The sequence below is a fragment of the Thermobia domestica genome, chromosome 8 (assembly GCF_964235325.1).
Source record: "Thermobia domestica chromosome 8, izTheDome1.hap1.1, whole genome shotgun sequence".
Classification (NCBI taxonomy): Eukaryota; Metazoa; Arthropoda; class Insecta; order Zygentoma; family Lepismatidae; genus Thermobia; species Thermobia domestica.
In genome coordinates this window covers 6,990,761-7,013,742 of record NC_137461.1, presented here as the reverse complement: position 1 = coordinate 7,013,742, position 22,982 = coordinate 6,990,761, and the positions used below count along the sequence as shown (strand labels likewise).

The window sequence follows — 22,982 nt, the reverse complement described above, 5'->3', positions numbered from 1 at the left end:
GTAAATTACAATAATGGTATACAAGTTATGAAAATATTTTGAATTTCTAATTACAAACCCTAACCGTTTATACGCATCTTTTATAATGTTTCGTATATGGTCATGAAATGACAAATTAAAATTTATTGTAACACCCAGGTCTTTTATTGAATATACTCTTGATATAGCATTACCATTAATTGTATATGTACGTCTTTCATTGTCTGTTTTACTTACATACCTTAAGTAGTAACACTTTCTGAAATTCAATGGGAGGTCATTATCTACACTCCAATCGTATATAGTAGTTACATCATCTTGTAGTAGCAACGTATCTTCGTAACTATTAATTTCTTTATATACTTTGATATCATCAGCATATAGGAGACATTTTGAACTTTTAATTTTTGTCGGAAGGTCGTCTATAAACAACAAGAAAAATAATGGTCCCAAATTGGATCCTTGTGGAACTCCCGAGTTTACATTATATTTAAAAGATTCTACATACTTATATATTACATACTGTTTCCTATTACTAAGATACGAAGCCACAAGATTTAACATTTCACTAGACATACCAAAGTTAGAAAGTTTTCGTAATAATATATCATGGTTAATTTTATCAAAAGCTTTAGCAAAATCTATATATATAGTATCCACCTGTATTTTTCTATGAAATGCATCATAAACATCCTGGGTAAAATTTATTAAGTTAGTTAATGTTGATCTACCCGGGTAGAAACCATGTTGGTTTTCAGAAACAAAACATTTGATATGATTAAAAATACGCATATATATTATTTGCTCTAATATTTTTGCAGGTGCACATATTATGCTTACAGGTCTATAATTTTCTACCTTATTTTCTTCTCCCGACTTATAAATTGGACAGACTCTTGTAACTTTCCAGAGACTGGTAAATGATTGTGTCTTCAGGATTAGATTGTAGATTGTACATAAAGGATTGTAGATTGTACATTTCAACCTTATGGAGTTGGGATTATGTGAAAACTTCAATAAACACATGCACCATCATGTTGTGTCAAATTTTTACAAAAGTTACCGTAAGTTTTCACAAAAGTTAAAAAAAAAAAAAAAAAAAAATCGGAAGGAGGGAGATATGTTCACTCTTATTCTCGATTGATTTTTTCAATTATGCTTCAACCACCAAAAGAGTATATCTAAAGGAATACTAAAAGCGTGCACTAACTCCAGTTTGTTTGCACTGATGCAGCCTGTGTGCAGCGCTTATTATTCTGCTTAACAATATTTAATACACAATGTAAACCTAGAAAGTTAGGGAAAATCATAATTTGGTCAAGAAAAAAGTGAGGAATTCATTCATTAGTCTGAGGTCCCATTGTAGTATCTATACATAGATACTCTATTTGGAATCTGGATCAATATTCTGGTTTGTATACAGGACCAAGTCGAACCCGAGACCATGCACGCAGAAAGCACGCTCTTTAGCTAGTGACCATTAAGAACCACGGAAGGCAAGGTAGTCTCCTTATTCCATTTCATAATGAGCACCATGATTTGATTTAAAAAAAAAAAAAAAAAAATAATAATAATAATAATAATAATAATAATAATAATAATAATAATAATAATAATAATAATAATAATAATAATAATAATAATAATAATATCATTCAAACAATGATGGAAGATATTTTCATAAGACTCGATACAAATCTTTGTGATTATCTACTTTCCTCGAGAAACTTTCTCCGTTTATCAGTTTCTAATGGTTTGCTGGAAATGTAAACTACCCGGATCTCTGGAAACTACGTATTAGTCATAATCCGGATTTCAGAAATTTAAGATTACATATGAAAGTTGTTAACTAAGAAGGTGAAAAAACATTATAGATTCAGAACAAGGCATGTAACTTTGAACACGGTAGGCAACACGTAAAATACACTGTATTCTATCAAAACAAGTGTGTTTTCCCAGTATATAGTTGCACAGTAGTGTGATTATATATTTTCCGTGGCACTAAGTAACTCAGATCTACTCTGCTATGTTCAGCTACGTGATTTGGCAAGCAGAAAATTCAATTTTATGCATAGACTACTCTTCGGCTAGTTAGAGATCTCGCCTACAGATCCTCGTACCTTATATTTTAGCCTTTGACCCGTTCATCGCACTGCGAGAATACGTTTATGGCAATAAACTTAAAAAAAAAAAAAAAAAGGCTCTTAAAATACGCATTTTGACCAAAGTGAAATGATAAAAACCGATGTCGGTCCAAGTGCTAACTGTGTTCAAACATCCATTTCAAATGGTTCACCCGCTTCCTCGTGATGATGAGATTGAGAACCTCGAGGTCAATTTTATATATATTGAGAAAATAAAACAGAAATTGATCCTTTCTTTTGTTAAAAGTAGAATGTCCTTAAACACTGTGGAATATGCCCACTTATTGTGAATAAGGAGTTTATATACCAAGTTTCATATCCCTGACATGTCAATAACCTAACGATTGCAATCTCTATCATTGTTACTTCCCTTCTAAGGACAACGTCAAAACATGCTGAAATACACCCTTAATTATTTTAAATTAAAAAATCTAAATACCAATTTTAATGTTTCTAACATAAAGGCCCAAAGGGGTATTCCCAGAGCTGGTAAAAATTTAAGAATCTTAGGAACCACTTTGACCCCCCTCTTATCTTTATTCAGTTTTAAAAACCAATACATTCATTTAAACTAACACACATTATATATACAAAAACAATAGTAAAATGCAATGGTACTTCATAAAAAGAATTGTATAGTATTAAGGGATTTCGAAATACGGACATCTTATTACAACAATTGTAACGCCTATTCTTTCTCCTTCACACCTTTTTTCGTCCCTTCTAGAGGAAATATCAAATAACGCTGAAATACATGTTTAATTATTTTAAATGAAAAACCTAAATACCAATGTTCATGTCTCTAATCTTAAGGGATTTCGAGATATGGTGATCTTATTATAACAATTGCAATCCCACACTTATTATCTTCCCGTCTTTTTTCTTTCCTTTCGGGTAAACATACAGGGTGGTAGGTAACTCCACCGACAATATCGATGTTTCAGAATTCACTGGTACCAGCGAAACGAACGCACCACTAGTACTTAAAGGAGTATTCCTATACTTCAACTTCCTTTTCACAGTTCCTTTAACCGATAACGGAAGATGGTAAAACATGGATATTTAGATAGAGAACATACTAGTTCCTGTGCAATTCCTTAAACCGCTTCGGATAGGTCCTATAGTTTCTAAGTTAGGGAATTTTGAAAAATGATTCATATATATATATATATATATATATATATATATATATATATATATATATATATATATATATATATATATATATATATATATATATATATATAAAAGTCGAAACATGCCTTCAGTTATTTTAACTGAAAAGTCTAAATACAAATTTCATGTCTCAAACCTTAAAGAATTTCGAAAAAAATGAAATGAAATGTTTAAGATTTATGTCCCACTGTTATGCCGACTAGGCTAAAGGAGATGGTGATAATGAGAAATGAAGGAAATGATGGAATGAAGAAAGTGGGAGGAAACAGGAGAAACCCGAGAAAATCCACGCATATGGTGTTTGTCCACCACCAGAGGTCAACGCTCTACTATTGATCCATCGCGGCCCCAAAAGGATTTCGAGATATGCCCTCCCTATTATAAGAAGTGTAACCCCACCCTCTTTTCTTCCCGCTTTTCTCATCCCTTCTATGGGAAATATATAAAAAACGATGAAACATGTGTCTAATTATTTTAAATGACAAGTCCATATACCAAATTTCATGTTTCTATTTATATAATTCAGAGATTATAAGATATGGACGTTTTACTATATTAATTGCCACTCTATTTCCCTCCTCCCTCGTCAAATTTCCAAAAAAAAAAAAAAAAATCTACCTTAGTGGTATTTTACTTAACAAATTCTATGCTCTATCAAAATTTCAAGGTTCTAGCTTAAGCGGTTTGGTCTGGAAGTTGATCAGTCACTCACTCACTCAGGATTTCTTTTATATATAGAGAGATTAATACAAAGTTTTAACAAATTTCTCAATGCACATTAGAGTCACCTGTCTATCTTACAAAAATGTTAGATGTATTGAGTTCTATTTGCCATATTGAACAATAACGTAAAAAATAAATACAATGCCATCTTGCATTTAGTAAATCTTTAATAAAATAAAGGCTTTTGATTTTATTTCACCAGAAAGAAATTTTAAGAAAAGTAAAGGGTATTGTGGCTCAGTGTAGTAGAGCCCTTACTTTTGGTCCTAGGAGCCTTTGGTTCGATTACAGGCCAAATAAATTTATGATTAAAATATTTTTGTCCGTGACTTTCCTCGAGGTTCTTGCGTTTCCTCCCACATTGTCATTCCTCCAATTCTTTCATAATGATTCACTTTCATTAATCATCCGTTGTCCTTTAGTTAAAGAGCTTAGCTGTGGGATTTAAAACTACACATTTAATCTCATTTCCTTTAAGAGAAATAGATGTACCAGTAGTTATCGATATTATGGTTATAGTACACATTAAAACAATCCTATTTGGCTGATGAGTACATATAATATGTATAAGTGATAATTTCTTTGTGTTTTCTTTCTAGGCTATGGTGGCATTCACCCATGAAATGGAATGGCGACAGGTAGCAGTGATTCATGGCCGAGATGATTACAGCGCTAGAATGTTTCGATCTCTAGGACGTCTTGCAGCTGATGGAGATGTCTGTCTTGCTGCTGTTGAAAGCATCGATCCACAAGATAATCCTGGCGTCTTCCAAAGAACTCTAGAAACTGTGTTCTCTAGTATTGACAATGGAACTGGTATATTAATCCTGCTTAAGAGATCTGATTTCAAGCACGTTTTGGAAGCTTTAAGATATTTCCCAGGTGCTTCTGGGAGGTATCAATGGTTTTTCTCTGATGTCTTAACGCGGGATGATCTGGCTTTATTGACTCTGTCGACCAACCTCAATGAACTAGTTGTATATTCTTTGACACTTTCACCAAATAATGTTGTGATATTCGAAGAATACTGGCAAGAACGGAAATTACAAACTAGTCAAAGAACAAGTGAGAATTTATGGCTTTTAGAATATCTAACAGCTCGTCGTCGGTGTAAGCTTCAAGGATGGGCAGGTCCTGGTATCAGTAACCTTCCAGATTGCTTAATGCCATTGGACATACCGGAAGATTCCCTAGATGTAGTTTTACGAACTCTGAATGTTGTGTCGGGTATTCATGTGATAAACACTTTTGCGAATGGCTTGCGTCGAGCGTGGGAAGCAAAATGTCAAAATCGACCTGGACTTTGCTTGGAATTGGTGGAAATGTCTCGAAGGGAATTTGCAGAGACGTACTTGAAGCCATTGGAGTTTGAACACACCGGTCCTGGAAGTCGTATACCTGATGGACCTTCTGGCGGGAAACTGAAGTTTGGAGATCCTAGCGAGCTTGCTGGAGCAACCTTGGGTCTTTCGATGTATCGACAAGAAGGAAAGAAAGTACAAGTTGATCAGGTATGTTTATTTATTTATAACTTCTTCAACTTTTTGAAGGTATTGCAGTTTTTGGCTCAATAATCAAATTAAATTAATAAGGGAAAAATCTAACTTTAACAAATAGTTTCCTAAATATCACTTATCATATCCATAACTAACATTTACTCGAAGTTCAATAAGATGTGTCATTATGAAATCATAAATACAGAAATAAATCAAATTCAATTAATTTGTTAATAATATTATACATTAATGCAAAGAATAACTGATGGACTACATTTTACAAGAATTATTTTAGTGAATTATGGTTTCTGTTGCTCAAAAGACTAATAAATATTGTGTTGTTTCACTTAAAAATAGTAATACTAGAATATTTTTATATTTACTTTTCATTGACTACAAAGCAATCAAAGTATGAGATTGTTTAAACTTAGACATTGGACAATATATTCATGGCTCTTTGCTTAAGAACTTGCATTAGACATTGGACAATATATTCAAGGGTCTTTGCTTAAGATTTTACATTTGACGTTGGACAATATATTCAAGGGTCTTTGCTTAAGAATTAGCAATAGACGTTGGGCAATATATTCAAGGGTCTTTGCTTAAGATTTTACATTAGACTTTGGACAATATATTCAAAGCTCTTTGCTTAAGAATTTGCCTTAGACATTGGACAATGTATTCAAGGCTCTTTGCTTAAGATTTTATATTATACATTCGACAATGTATTCAAGGCTCTTTGCTTAAGATTTTACATTTGACGTTGGACAATATATTCAAGGGTCTTTGCTTAAGAATTAGCAATAGACGTTGGGCAATATATTCAAGGGTCTTTGCTTAAGATTTTACATTAGACTTTGGACAATATATTCAAAGCTCTTTGCTTAAGAATTTGCCTTAGACATTGGACAATGTATTCAAGGCTCTTTGCTTAAGATTTTATATTATACATTCGACAATGTATTCAAAGCTCTTTGCTTAAGATTTTACATTAGATATTGGACAAGGTATTCAAGGTTCTTTGCGTAAGAATTTACGTTAGACATTGGAAAATACATTCAAGACTCTTTGCTTAAGAATTTGCATTAGACATTGAACAATATATTCAAAACTCTTTGCTTAAGAACTTGTAATAGACACTGGACAATATATTCAAGGCTCTGTGCTTAAGATTTTATACTAGAATTGGGCAATATATGCAAGAGTCGTTGCTTAAGATTTTACAGCTGTGTATATTAGTATCTTTTCTTAATTCCTTGACTGTATCTAAGAAGAAGGATATAAAATTTCTGTCTACGATACTTCTTGAGACGAATGTGCTATTAAAATGATATACTATAATATATAAAGTTGTAAGAATAACTAAGGAACATTAGTAATAATATAAATACAAAATTTAATGCTGATTTTGCATAATAATTAAACAATTAAGCGTTTACTCTATATCTTATATTTGTCTTTGCAGATATATTCATATGAATATGAATCTGTATCGCTACTGAACAGAGATTTTCAGCCAATAGAGGCTCTTTGTCCACAAGGAGGATGCCAGAAATGCCTTCATGTACGGGAAGGCCGAGTACAAGGTGGAAGTAAACCTCGCCTACCTCCACATCACGTGATATCATCTCCACAGAATTTGTACATTCCAGCACTGTTTCCAGTCCATCGTCCTGGTGCAACACCTCTGGAATGTGGAACAGAGCTGGATCTGGAAGCTGTGAGACAAGTTGAGGCGTTTGTTTGGACTCTTAATAGAATAAACGATAACCGAGCAGTACTTCCTGGAATCAAACTCGGTGCTATTCTTCTAGATACTTGTCACTCCCCTGTACGAGCGTTGACTTTGTTATCATCTTTGTTAAGTGATCCTGGTTCGGTAGTTCCTGGTTTGAATGTAGATGGCATCCTTGCTGCTATTAACTCACTACCTCTTCCAGAAGCAGAATCAGCTGCCGATGTTCTTGCTTCATTAAACATTACAAGCATTGCAACTGGACAATCTTTCACTGCTACGAAAGCACCTAGAAGTCTGTTCAATTTACAAGTAGAGGCGCCGTTGTCAAGTATCGGCTCCGCCATTGCACATGTTCTTGAATATCTTGGATGGAACTACGCCACTGCAGTTTATTCTGTTGGTGATTCGGAATCAGAACTTGGTTTCCAACAATTTCGACAAATCGCTTCTGATTCAGGCATTTGCTTAGCTCTGGAAGAAGGACTCAGTTCGTCTAAAGTAAAAGGGACCAATGAGAGTGCTCTATTGGATGAACTTGTTACGCGTTTAGTTGGAGCCCGAGCTGGTGGAGCTCGGGCAGTTGTATTGTGGACAAATGACAAAGATACTCGTGCCATAATGAAAGCTGTGAGCAGGGCGCATGCGCATGGATCATTGAGGAAAGAAGATGTATTTTGGCTGCTCGCTAGTGTCGGAGGGGAAGGAAAACGAATTCTTGAGGAGTTTGGAAATGTGATTGGTGGAGCACTTGTTTTCAGGTATGTCCGAAAGTAGAAAAGAAATTTGTGTAAAGAGGGAGTTTTATTCTTAATTATACAGGGTGATTTAAAAAAAAACTCACAGATTTCATTTGGGTTTAGAATTTCTAACTGAAGTCCGATTTTCATGCGGTTTGTCGCAAATGATCAAAGAAGAATGGGAGATTTATAGGACTATATTTACTGGTTTAAATTCTTCCGGGCTAATATCGACCATGCCTCAAGAAAAAACAGCAAATATTCGCCGTAGTATCCTACAATTGGAATGATGTTATCGGATTTTTGAAGCAAAATTGCAGAATACAAATTAAGTGTTAGTGTTAACACCCATAAATCATATGTTGAGTAGCTATAGCCGGTTTCTTGCGACAAACGCCGGACCAGCGGAAAGATTTCTTGGGCGACCTAAGGAGTCGATACTAACTGATATCTTCCACAACACCCGCCTGCGGGGTTGGTTCACTCAGCTTCTTCCAAATGGGTTTTGTGGTGAGCAAATACCGTGTAATGCGTTTTCTCAAGATTCTCCCGTTTCCTGCACTTTCTTTATTACAACATTATCATTTATTTCATTATCACTAACTTTTTTAGCTTCAGAGCATAATTGTGGAACGTTAAACTAAAATCAAAACAACCAACGAAAAGGTTTTAAATAATACATGGCATAGTCTAAAAAACATTTAATGAAGCTTGTAAAGTGTTAAGAAGTTTCAAGAGGCTTAAATTAATTATTGTCAAGTTCTTAAAAGAAAGAATTGTAGATGTTCAGAAAGAGAATGATAATTAATCTAAATTATTTACTCTAAAACAAAATAATACTAACACATTAGTAAATATATGAAAGAATTTGTCATCGTAAATATAAAACTGAAAAAATCTGATGAACATAAATTTTTCAGAAACCATTATCTCTAATGTAAGACTAAGCGTTAGTAATAATTGAAATTAAATCTCGTGATCATTTCTTTTTTAATACATTCGAAGTTGAGTTACTATAAGAGACTTTAGAATAGCTCTTTAATTTGTTTGTTTAGCTCTTTAGTTTTGAAATATGTAATCCTTCTGTTTGATTTTCTTCTTCTTCTTCTTCTTCTTCTTCTTCTTCTTATTATTATTATTATTATTATTATTATTATTATTATTATTATTATTATTATTATTATTATTATTATTATTATTATTATTATTATTATTATTATTATTATTATTATTATTATTACACTTGTATAAGACACTTGCTAGATCTAAATTAGAATTTGGTTCAGTTGTCTGGAATAGTCTATCCAACACACTTGTTAACAAAATCGAAACTGTACAGAAATGTTTCGTAAGGCTACTGTGTTATAAAATGAAAAAAGATTACTATGCACATGAATATGGATATTGGTTAACATTTTGGGGGCTTCAAGAACTATCGGAAAGGAGGAAAGTTACTGATAAATTATTTATTCAAATGGTGTTGGAAAATAAATATAGTAGCGAATATTGCTTAGAAAATATAGGAATAAGAGTGCCGACTTATAGTGTTGTAGTGGAATCAATCGACATTGGTTGCATTAAACTTAAAACGTGAAATACTAAGAAGGATGGCAATGTCTTACAATTTAAAATGAACAAATGTTAGGATAAATATCAGAGCATTTCTTACAAAATTAAACTGTTTTAACTTTATGACAAGTGTTCTAGCTGCTTATCTTTATTTTATTGTTATTGTGTATATTCAGCGTATTTTTATGTTATAATCTTTTACTCAAAGAACCAGTCTTTTACGTTAAAATATGACAATAAGTGAAAGAGATTTTTGCATGTCAAGGTCAAATTTTAAGTAAGGTTGTTTCATTATTTCAAATGGTAGTTAAATAAGACTTTAATTTGCATAGTTCTTTTAATCGTATATTTTGAGACTGACAGCTTTCTTTTATTTTTTGTTTTATATATCAGTTTGAACCTTATAATTTTAATATATTAATCTTCTGACAAAGGCTTTAACCTGCTCTAATAGTCATTTTACGTTATATAATTTCTGGTCTGTTTAAAATGATTATATAATGATTTTAACATAGTGCTGTATTTTTGCTTATGAGCTGTTCATAGCACTTAAAATAAAGTTATTATTATTATTATTATTATTATTATTATTATTATTATTATTATTATTATTATTGAAGTTCAAAGATTTCAAAGATATGAGCTTGTCTTGTATATCTAAAGAACTCCACCTGTTATCTTTAACCGATAGGCGTTATATTTTCGAGCTATTTTTTTTTTTCATATTATTGTTCATGGGGTTTTCTTTATTGATGGCATATGTCCATAAGAACTCCTTATCGTAACATTAGAAATTTTCTTCTTTTTGTTTCGAATGTTTCTACTTTGAAATGTTCTATTTATAAAACTGTAGATACTGAAAACAAATATTACTCTGTTCTAGATATTTTCCAGACTAACTTTGTTAAAATAAGATGAGAACTTATTAAATTTCTAAAGACTTTTAATGTTTATTTATTTAATGTAACAAAGTGCCATGTGAAAGGTTTTTCGTAAGTGTTGTTAGTTCGTAATTAGCCATCTATCTTGTTTTATTTTCCTATTATCTTCTCTTTTCTTCGTGGTTGAAGCTTTTATTATTTTTTTTCGAATACTACACTTTTCTTTTTTTATCTTAGCTATAAGTCTTTATTTACATGTCATATGCAATATTTTTAAAATTTTTTGTATGTTCATTTTATTATGATAATTTTACGATAGTGACTGCATGTATAGATTGTATTGCTGGTGTATTTTGCCTCCTGTTAAATATAAGACTGTTGTAAATGTAAGATTGTATGTATTATGTTCCTGCTCTCTGGGTGCACCTGTGGATATGTATGCTGTTTGCTGCCTAATAAACATTTAAACATTATTATTATTATTTTCAGCACTCAACATAAACCAGTAAGAGAGTTTCTTCAGTACTTACGACGATTAAGGCCTACACAAGACAATGAAAATCCTTGGATTCATCACTATTATCATGAGGTAACTGCTAATTCTTTATCGAGATATACTAATAAATAAAACGGCAAACGTGGTAGTATGTACATCACAGTAATAGATGACACTACCTGCCCTGTCGCTTGCATGTCTGACGCTAATAGATATCTTTAGATTTAGGATTTAGATTCCTGGGCTTGCGGCATCAATGGCCATCTTAGCCCGTCACGTTTGAGGGATGACATGCCTTGGCGAGCACATTATCCAGGGAAAGGGAAGGAAGAAAGAATTAGAAAGGGAAGGAATCGGCCTGGGACCTGTAAGTTAGGTACCACTCCGACATTTGCCTGGTGTGAATGAGAAAAAAACCAGGAAAACCTCATTCAAGGTGGCTGGCCTGAAAAAGCTTTTGACATTTTTTCGACCGAGTGCCCCCACCGGGACCGCGCTAATAGATATCACCAATTGCGCTATTGCTTACTACTCAATGATTTAAGTCAACACAATGTAGTGCATAACAAAGTCCTTGAATAATTAGCAAAGTAAAGAAGAAAAAAACGAAGGCTCGGGAGAGAACTAGGAATGAAACAAAAATAAAATAGAATACAAAATGTTCTTATTCGTTTCTTTTTATATTTTACAAATATTTTAATATATTTTAAAATTAAGTTATTAATTTTAGGAACAAACAAACTAAGAAATAATTCCTTTTGATAAAATTAGTAAAACAAGGAGCGAGAAAGCATGCTTAAGAAAGAAATGGCAATGCAATAGGGGGCAATGTTATTCTTCAGTATTGCTCAAAAAATGACGTACTGATTCCATTTCCATCTTTTACAGTGACCATTATCGCTTCAAGTTATTCTATAACAGTAAATGTCTTCTGACAAATTAACCCCTTGCATTGAAATGACGAGTCTAGCTCGTCATGGCCTCCCGGTACCAAATCGCACAATGACGAGCTACACTCGTCATAAAATTTAAACTATTGTAGCATCCCGTAGGGTTACTATATTGATGTTTTGAAAGTTATATAATAATAAACCATCCATAATACACTTTTATAACTTATACTTCAGAATTCAGAAAATAAATCGTAGTGGAAGGGGTTAAAAACTTTTCGCATTTTTTTTTTTCAGGGGTGTATTGTAGCCGAGAAGATAACATAATATAAGGAAATGTTTGGCCTTCGTCTACACCAACATAACCTAGACCTTACGCCTAAACACATATTCAGCAATGCGCACAGAATAGTGTAAACACTTTAAAAACAACTTCTAAAAGAACTCCTTAAATATACTAGTTTCATAGGTAATGTAAAAAATTATGACTCACTAAACCTTTTCAATGTAATTTTCGCATTACCATTACCACTGATTCACCGACACTGTTCCCAATAGGATGTATGACACACTCGCGATTCTCTTACAGTATGTCTTATCCGAGAAACAAATACAACTTTTAAATAATGCATTAGTTTCCACCTGCATTAACTCCTCTCCCCGAATACTGCCTTAATTAATAAATATTTTCTTTGTGACTTTTTTTTTTTTTAATTTACAATGCTTTATTAGTGTACTTTCCTGCATGTTAGAGTGAAATCTTGGAATTTAGATTTCATTCACTCCCGTGGCCCGAAAGTAGGAATCGAGTTCCGTACTGATCAGCTCATTGCATTTTATATCATTTCTCATTGTTATCCATCAGGTAGACTTAGTTTCTTTATTATTTGTTCTTAATGTCCTTTTATTTATACCTTAAGCTCGAAACCGCCGAAGCAAATGAACTAAAATGGTATACTAGATCAATACAAGGGTGTATATCTACTTTTGGGCCACCCTGTATTAACTAGAGCTCCGAATTTTTTCTGCTGATAACAAGAACGTGATACGAATACAATATTTCCACATAATTTTCGACTAGGTTATCGTTTACTGTAAAATTAATAAAATTAATTATTTAGAACTATAATTATCGAGCGTCTGTGTAATTTATACAACTCAAGCCATTACGGAAGTTCGGCTACTTGCAGACAACTAGGTGTTCTGTTGACTTCATATAACCAGTTTGTATATTCATTTTTTTTTTTTTTTAATCTGCTGACTAATACCATTACCTGCACTGTTTCGGTGTTCTGTGACACCTTCCTCAGCAGATCAATATACAAATTATTATAAACATGCTTAAATTTGTATGCTTAAATAATTATCCATATGAACAGAGTTGACCAATTCTTTTTTGTGGAAAGAAGAAAGAGACTATTATCTTCCATAACACAATTAAAAATATTGAACAAAATTCTATTATAAATAAATAAATAAAAAGAAAGATAATAATAATAACTGTAAAACAAAATTTAAAAGTATTGGTTTTATGAAAGTTACTATAAAGAAGAAAATTATTTGTTGGTGGGCATCGATGGAAATCTGTCTTAAACATTAAGGGGGATGGGTAAGACCGTTCCCATGGCTTCTTTTTCTAAGCGATTTTCAAAATATTTATGAAGTTGGAAAACAATGTCCCCCTCATCTCCCGAGATTTGCGCCAGTGTTGGTGGGTAATTTTAGTTATTGCCTATTAACCAAAATTTAGAAAGAAAAAAAAATGAAATCTTTTTTTGGGGAGAGGAAGGATTAAAGTAGAGAATGGGACTAAGGCTAAAAGAATCTCATTTACTTCTGTCAATCTTAGAAAGAATAATCAAAAAGCTTTTAGTCACACTTATTTATTTTGCATCACACACACACACCAAAAAAAAAAAAAAAAAAAAAAACTTTTAGTGCAATAACACAGTTTGTGGCATATGATATCTCCTTACTAGCATCACTGTTTCGGCCGGTAGATTTATTATAAAATTAAATTCGACTCTTTCCCCTTCTTTTCCAAAGGCAAATTTCAAGTTCCACTGCTGAAGATAGCACATAAGAAAATAGGAAAGCAAAAAAACAAAATATCATATAGATCTTAGATATATTTCATCCTAAATATTTACAAATTCATTTTGAGCATTGAGATTTGGTCTCTTGCAAGAGTAATAAAGCAACTTTTCTCTTGAATTCATTTCAGGTTCTTCAGTGCAGAGATGCTGAATGTCGACAAATATTGGAATTTGGATCACCGTCTGATTCCAACACGGTACAAGCAGTGTACATCTTAGGCTCTGCTCTGGCCAGAGCAAGAGTTGAAATCTGTCCCGATTCTCAATCTCGGAATGGTCTTTGCGCTCCTGGGAAGTACAGGTATACAAATAAATATCTTTACAGTTAAAAAAAAAAAGTTAAAAACGAATGTCTGGCATAGATATTGAAGAGTAAAGTGCAAGAACTTACAGGACATGTCAGGAAACGTTAATCTGATTAATGTATTTTACAGATAATTAATTAATTACAATATTTGAAGCACTATTTAAAACTTAGTAATAAATATAATAGTTTATTAGAATTATTGTTTGTATACATTTTTCACTCGGAAATTCATTGACAGAATAAAATATCCATTTAATAGAGTTTTTCTTACTGCAGCCTGGAACTTATTATCATCTTCATTCAACTAAATGGTTTATGATTGACTATCCCAAATCGCTAAAGTTTTTCGTTCATAAAAAAGAAAAAAATGGAACGGTCAATCGTCTTGGGGTTTTGAATTTTGGATTTTCTGTAACAAAATACACTTTTTTGTGTGTGAATATATGTAGTAGTTCCAGAGTTGAGATGAAAGAGCTATCTTTCCGTTTCCGTTAAACAGTACTAAAACTGTACAATTTGTAATGCAACAACTAAATTATGACATACATTTCCTTTTACACTGCTATATTAGAAATGCTCTTAACCAATTCATTCCTGCCACTAACGAATACATACCTGAATTGGAGAAAGTTTAGGGCTGCGGTGGCTCAGTGGTAGATCGTTTACTTCTGGTGTGTGGAGTCCCTGATTCGATCCCAGCTCGAGCTAAAAGGACTTTGTGGTGGACAAACTCCGCGTGTGTGGGTTTTGTCGGGGTTCTTCCGTTTCCTTCCACTATTCATCCGACCAGTTCCTTCATTTCTCATCATCACCGTCTCCTTTAGCCTAGCCGGCATAATCGTGGGAAGATTTCATTTCATTTGTAGAAAGTTAATAACAGAAGTAAGAGTGACCTTATCTTATTTTAACATTTCTTTCGTGTGTGTGAATAAAATTAATAATGATTTTTATTTTTTCTTTCTTTTTTAACGCAGAGGTGATCTTAAGCAGACTCTTAACGCATACTTAAGGTACACGGGAACAGATAGAGCTGATGGAAGCACAAGTGATGATTTCCGGTTTACAACCTCTGGAGTAGGAAATGTAGCTGTGGAAATTCTGAATTTCCGACGAGGTCCACGTGGAAGAAATAGATCATTAGGGAATGTTCATTACGAGAAGGTAAATTAAAAATAAAAATAAAATAATAGTTATATCACTGTGTATTACGAGCGGTGATTATAGCTTAGGAAAATATAAGTAAAAAAGCTTAGTACTCACCACAGACCAAAGTATTTCTCTAAGAAGCGCTTTCGGTAGCTACGATTTCGATCATCAGCTTAGTTCGAAAAGTAAATTTAGACAGAGGAGACAAAAATATTATGTCCAAATAACGTATCAGACAGACATTTAGTCAGAACAAATTTAGACATTATGTCCAAATTCAGACAGGAATTTAGACATTATGTCCAAATTTAGACAGGAATTTAGACATTATGTCCAAATTTAAACAGAAATTTAGACATTATGTCCAAATTTAGACAGGAATTTAGACATTATGTCCAAATTTAGACAGAAATTTAGACATTATGTCCAAATTTAAACAGGGGAGACATACTGTACATACAATTTGGAGTGATGTTTTTATCATGTATTTCCGCCGGTTGGAAAGAAACATTAAAACAGTGAAGAACATGTGTTAACTTCCGTTTGACGAGAAGATTTATTATTTCATATTTTTTTATTCCTTTTTAACTTTGTTTTAACCCATCCATGTTTCTTTTCCATGTTTAAACTTGGTTTTCATTCTAAGCTAATGATGGAAATCGTAATTTCCGAAAGAACCTGCTAAAGGAATACTTTAGACTGCAGTGAGTACTCAACTTGTTTACTTGTATTTTTCAAAATAATAATTACTTGATATGTGATAAAATTTGCATAATGACGTGAAATATATATATATATCTTTTGAAATGTGTGTATATTTTGGATTAATTGATGTTTAAATTAGGAAATAATAATTTTAGTACTTAATTTAAAAAATTAGAAGTGCAAATGAAATCAATTTTTTTCCTTGAATAGATAAGAAACCCATATTCGAAAAAAGACTAAGATTTAATAACTCTAGGATTTTACCCTTTCAGTCTTTGTACATTTCAATGGACATATATTTTGTCAGATTGTTTTTCATTCATGTAACGAAATATTTCAGTTGAGAACATCTGGTAAACTAGATGAACACCAGATGGTGCTGTCAATGGGGTAACTTAACTTGTGTTGTTTACACCACTTTTAACTCCCTCAAATGTAGAATTATTTCATAACGACTAAAAAGAAAATCAGGTTTGAAAGAGTTAAAGAAGAAAAGGTCTAAATATTTCCAGAAGAATTTTTTTCAGTAACAAATCTAATAATAGAAAAAGTGGTATATTTAAAAATTCATATATCAAACAAGAATAAAGCCATTTTGAATTGTGACTTAACTCATAAAGTTTAATTATTTAACGATTTTCGAAACCTAATATGGAAATGGCGATAATTATCATATTGTATATTAGAAAAATATACAGGGTGTCACAAAAATAATGGCGAAAAATGAAACCACAGATTCCTTGCACCAAAACAAGATAAAATGTTTATATGATATATAGTCCGGAAATGGAAAGGGGCGGAGCTTCGAATGTGGCGGGAAAGGAACTACACCTACCAACGGAATAATGATAGGAGTTAGGGTTCAGAGAGACATAAAAATCATATCGGCTCGACATGTTAAACGCATGTCACATAATTGCGCCAGAGATTCTCCATACGTCATTTAGGGACTCACCGAACGTCTGTATGGCAGGGGTAATGAAACGGTTTAGTAAAGGTGGAAACTATACAGAAAAAAGTTGTTATCCATGTCTCGATTGCACACACCCATGTACAATGGGAGTCATAGCAAAGATCACTTATCATCGTTGCATAATTTCAGGGGGCAATGGAAAGTGGTATAAAGTACTGGCAGAATCTTAAAAACCTTAGTGGGTGGTAATCGGAACTGTCCGAACAGTCATATCCTCTTACTAGTAACATTGTAATTTAATTTACGTTCAACGACGTTGCCATAGCTTTGGTCCCCATTACACTGTGATTAATGGCTTACACATGTGGATTCTTTCTTTCTATATAGAGAAGGGGAAAATAAACCAACACTGACCAACTTCGCTGCATATCTAGATCATACCTTCTCAATGGAAGAAGAAATATTCTGTTAAAAACAGGTTGAAAATGTCAAATAACAAAGTAACATCAAGCACTCGGAGTTTCCAGACTTTTTTTTCTTCGCCAAAACATTTGAGACACTCCATTCCTCATTCATGTGACGGAGAAGATCAGCTTTTGCTCACTCCCTATTTTCGCCGAGAGCTGCCGTCCAGTTTAAATTTTGTTGGCAACACCGAATTTCGGAGAAAATATCTGTTTCAGTACCATGTAGTGGGAGGAGAAGGCTAATAGGTTAATTTTTTTATACTACCCACTAAGGCTTTTAAAATCCTTCCTAAAGAGTACCAGGTAGAAACTCGTAGAGAGAAGGAAGAAATAAGAACAAGTGTAACTGGTCGTGTTCTGTAATGAAATAACAGGCAGAATTCACTTACTGTATTTGTAACGTACTATTTTACACAGAATAGCACTACAAACTGGGCGCAGATGGGAGGACAATATTAAGATGGATCTCACAGAGATAGGAATACAAAGAAGAAACTGGATCCAGTTGACTAAGGATAGAAGTCAGTGGAGAGCTTTTGTGAACGCGGAATTGAAGCTCCGGGTTCCATAGGCCATAGAGTTAGTTAGTTAGTTAGTTAGCACTACAAACTACATCTGCTAACAATGAACGTACCTACAGCAGATGTTCAAAGTGCTGTCCTCCCACATATATACAACGTGCTAATTGTGAGTTTCGAATGCATTCCATCACTCCCAGTGTGTTGCGTAACTGTTCACACGCATCTTCAATATGGTTTTGTAAATCGGCAAGTTCCTTTCCTTAAACTCTCGGTGGGAGCTCATGTGGTTCGCATTCCACGTTACCTCGCTGCTGAAAGGGGCGTTACTCAAAATGAAATCAACTCCTTTCCCTAAGTGTGAAGTTCCTTTTCCCCCCACATTCGAAGCTGTCTAGCTCCGCTCCAGTCCACTTTCGGACTATATGTCATATAAATTTTTTTCTGGTTTTGCTGCCAGGAATCTGTCGTGTCATTTTTTGCCATTACTTTTGGGATATCTTGTATACATATGAACAAAGGAATCTCAACATGGAAATGAAAAATGAATTTTTCGCTTATTACTTCATCAGATAGCAAGAGGGAGAAATAGAAAGAAAGAAATTAAATTGAATTGCAGAGAAATGACTGTGAAACATCTAGATGGATGGCGTCATCTTGGAATATAAGGGCCTTTCCCCTCCCATCTGATGAAATATTTAGCGAAAGTTCATATAGCATACCTTTTTTAGTGTATCATAATTTCTCTTTCTCTCTCTCTCTTTGTCTCTCTCTCTCTCTCCATCTATCTATCTATCTATCTATCTATCTATCTATCTATCTATCTATCTATATATATATATATATATATATATATATACTATGTGATCCAAAGTATCCGGACACCCCCAAAAGGACACGTTTTTTATATTAGATGCATTGTTCTGTCACCTACTGCCAGGTACTCATTATCAGCGATTTCAGTAGTCATTAGAAATCGTGAGAAAGCAGAATGGGGCGCTCCGCGGAACTCACAGTCTTCGAGCGTTGTCAGATGATTGGGTGTCACTTGTGTCAGAAGTCTGTACGCGAGATTTTCACACTCCTAAACATCCCTAGGTCCACTGTGTCTGATGTGATAGTGAAGTGGAAACGTGAAGGTACACGTACAGCACAGAAGCATACAGACCGACCTCGTCTGTTGACTGGCAGAGACCGCCGACAGTTGAAGAGGGTCGTAAAGTGTAATAGGCAGACATCTATCCAATCCATCACACAGGAATTCCAAACTGTATCAGGATCCACTCCAAGTACTAAGACAGGCGTGAGGTGAGAAAACTTGGATTTCATGGTCGAGCGGCTGCTCATAAACCACACATCACGCAGATAAATGCCAAACGACTCGCTTGGTGTAAGGAGCGTAAACATTGGACGATTGAACAGTGGAAAACGTTGTAGAGTGACGAATTACGGTACACAATGTGGCGTGGGGTATGGGTATGGCGAGTGCCCGGTGAACGTCATCTGTCAGCATGTGTAGTGACAACAGTAAAATTCGGAGGTAGTGGTGTTATGGTGTGGTCGTGTTTTTCTTGGAGGGGGCTTGCACCCCTTGTTGTTTTTCGTGGCACTCTCACAGCGCAGGCCTACATTGATGTTTTAAGCACCTTCTTGCTTCCCACTGTTGAAGAGCAATTCGGGGATGGGGATTGCATCTTTCAACACGATCGAGCACCTGTTCATAGTGCACGGCCTGTGGCTGAGTAGTTACACGACCATAACATCCCTGTAATGGACTGGTCTGCACAGAGTCCTGACTTTAATCCTATAGAACACCTTTGGGTTGTTTTGGAACGACGACTTCGTGCCTCACCGACCTACATCGATACCTCACCTCAGTTCAGCACTCCGTGAAGAATGGGCTGCTATTCCCCAAGAAACCTTCCAGCATCTGATTGAAAGTATGCCTGCAAGAGTGGAAGCTGTCATCAAGGCTCAGGATGGGCCAACACAATATTGAATTCCAGCAGTACCGATGGAGGGCGCCACGAACTTGTAAGTCAGTTTCAGCCAGGTGTCTGGATACTTTTGATCACAGTATATATTATCAAGTATTAGAGACTGTTATATCGTTCTCAGAGAATAGAAGAAAGATAAGAAGACGAAGTCAAAAGAAAATTTTGCCCTCGCAAGAGTTGCAGCCTGTGAGCACACATGCATTTTTATGTGTGAAGTAGTACCAAAATTCATGTTGAAAGTGTGTATAATAATGTTATTGTCTGAGGAATAATGATAATACTCGTAATAATAAATCGCCACTACTTCTTATAACCGCGCTTTATTATTCTGTAGAATTATTGACTTTAATTATACCCCCTCTCTCTCTCTCTTCTATTTTCGTTTACTTATATAATATTCTCTTTTCCTCTTTTACATTTCCACTTTCATTACCACTCCTCCATTCCAGCTCTTTCTCATTACAGTTGTTGACTCTACAAGTGTCTTTTCAGAGGGAATTGCCCGCTCTCTTCTTTCTCTCATTTTCTTTCTAGAGCTTTATTCGTAAACACACACTTTAGACTTTTCTCTGCTAACACACTCTTTAGCCATACTGGCAGAACGTTTTCGTCGCTAAATGGTTAGCATATGTGCCTTGGGAAAGTCTAACATTCCTGGTTGGGCTCAGATTCCACATTAAGGTGTAGGTTCACTTATCAGATAGCCTTGGTGCTGAACGAGACGATAAACTACAAATCAATCTCAGTCAGTCATACATCCTGGAATTATTTCAGAGACGTTCAACTACGACTTTTGACTGGACATATTTTGTCTTCTTCCCTTCTTTTCTAGTTTCTTGTGCATGCCCTGAGAACAAGATGATCATTTCCATAAGTCTCTCAAGAGTAATTTTGTCCATAACTGTCTCATACATATATATTCTGTATAGGTACATATAGAGAAAAGCCCATGGTTAGAGCGTTAGACTCACGTCCGCGGTTTGATTCCCGGCCGGTGCTACCCAATTTTCGGCGTTCACCCAGAGTCGTGAGGCAAACTGGGGACTCACGTGAATAAAACACGTGACAGCTACTATACTACGTGCAGTTGATACTACTTGTCCTTTCTAACAGCTCGCTGCGCGCACGTGGTGTTCAATGCTATGTTGCCATTGTTGGGTATTGAAACACGAAATTATTCACTGCAAGTAAATCTGTTTTATAAAATTAAATGACACAAAAGAAAACTAAAAAGGATCCTCTCTATAATCAGCAGGTCTACTACTCAAGGTGACATTCGACTAAAACAATGTGCATTTCTTTATATTCAAATTGGCAACGTGCAGAAAGGGTGAAATGTCTCCCATTGCATAGCGAAAGAAATGAGCTACTATAATTGGCTGGGCGTGCTACTGCTATAGAACAAGGTTCCTACTAATCTGGAGAAATCTATTTCCCTGACCTCTCCCTGACCTTCCCTGACCTTTGACAGGAAATTCCCTGATTTTCATGACAGGTATCGGACGACGTTGACATATAAATAATGAATAAATAACGGTGAATATTTATATATGAAAACATTTATTCTATAGAGACAAACAATAATCAATTGCTCATGCGTACATTCCACTTACTACTCATAAAAATCTGAGCAACGTTCCATACTGTGATCATTAATGGTTGGCTAAGCTGAAATTGGTGTACAATTAATGTTAGAAAAAATATAGTTTATAAAATTACCCTGACTTTTCCTGATTTCCAGTCTCTCTCCCTGAGTTTTCCTGACTTGCACCATTTTCCCTGAGTTTTCTCTGACTTGCCTGATTTCCCTGACCAGTAGGAACCCCGTAGAAACAGTTCTTCTTGCCTGATTGTTATGACCACGTGCAGGAAGGGAAAAAAAAGCAGAGGAAACCAACTGTCAAAAAGGACAAGTTGTATCAAATAGACTGTAGGTCTAACAAGCTTCTAATACGCCTGTTAGAGATAGAGCAAAGCCACGTGTTCGTCATTAGGCTAGAAGTAGTTCACGCAGTCACTAACAGATAGCGTGGGGGCAGCTTAGGCCCACAAAGGGCTGCTACGGCAACTGGTTTGGTTTTATATAGGTACATATACGAAGAGCAGTATTTTCCAAAATTCCTTTATGTAGAAACATTTGATGACGTAATCTCTGGCGCCCTTTATATAACAATTTCATATTTAGCTCCGAAAAAATGTTCTTAATACTTTCTAGAAATGAATTTGCACAAATTATTATTATTATTATTATTATTATTATTATTATTATTATTATTATTATTATTATTATTAAATATATTCTTTGATATTTTCACACCTATTTTCATTTTGTCTTGTCAAAGAAAAATTAATCATTGATTTTTCTTATTCAATATTTCAGGTCGGTTTCTACAATGAGAAGCTTAAAAATTTAGCCAACATCCTCGCCTACCGTGATACAGGAGATGAAGTCCAGGTGGCATCCTTAGCTTCTCAATGTGCTAGAAATTGTGCCCGATGCAAGCATCAGTCAATGGAGAGAATGGCCACACGGGGCAGTCAGGATAATTTGTATATCGCGGCAACAATCGGAATCCATGACTCCTCTGAACGACCTTTGGATTGTGGAAGTGAAATCCGAGATCTTGGAGTTCAACAGTTGGAAGCATTTCTGTGGGCAGTCGATCAAGTGAATCGGAACAGTTCACTTTTACCTGGAATCAAATTAGGTGCTTTAGCATTTGATTCATGTGATAGTAAAGAACGAACTACACGTGATATTTCTAACTTCTTTAGTGATTCTAGTAACAAAAAATCGCCAACATCTAATTCTCCTAATGAAAATAATGTGGTTGCTTTTATTGCCGCAGGAGCCACTGAAATTGCCAAACCAGTTGTTGATATTGTTACTCCATTAAATGTACCAGTGGTTGTCACCGAAGCCTCGGGAATGGTGTTACACAGGAAGAAACATGCACCATACCCTTTACAACTGGCACCTTCAAACGAGGTTCGCGCTGCCGCC

The 22,982-nt window shown here is 34.5% G+C and overlaps 1 protein-coding gene across 1 annotated transcript in view; it reads left to right on the top strand.

The window, feature by feature from the left end:
- LOC145692669 (uncharacterized) overlaps nucleotides 1–22,982 on the top strand; it is a gene marked incomplete in the record, with an annotated part of 211,323 nt that overhangs the window by 147,210 nt on the left and 41,131 nt on the right. Inside the window, 6 exon segments of the mRNA XM_081768044.1 lie at nucleotides 4,622–5,533; nucleotides 6,984–8,014; nucleotides 10,933–11,032; nucleotides 14,054–14,226; nucleotides 15,207–15,393; nucleotides 22,359–22,978. Coding sequence (XP_081624170.1) covers nucleotides 4,622–5,533; nucleotides 6,984–8,014; nucleotides 10,933–11,032; nucleotides 14,054–14,226; nucleotides 15,207–15,393; nucleotides 22,359–22,978 — 3,023 coding nt within the window.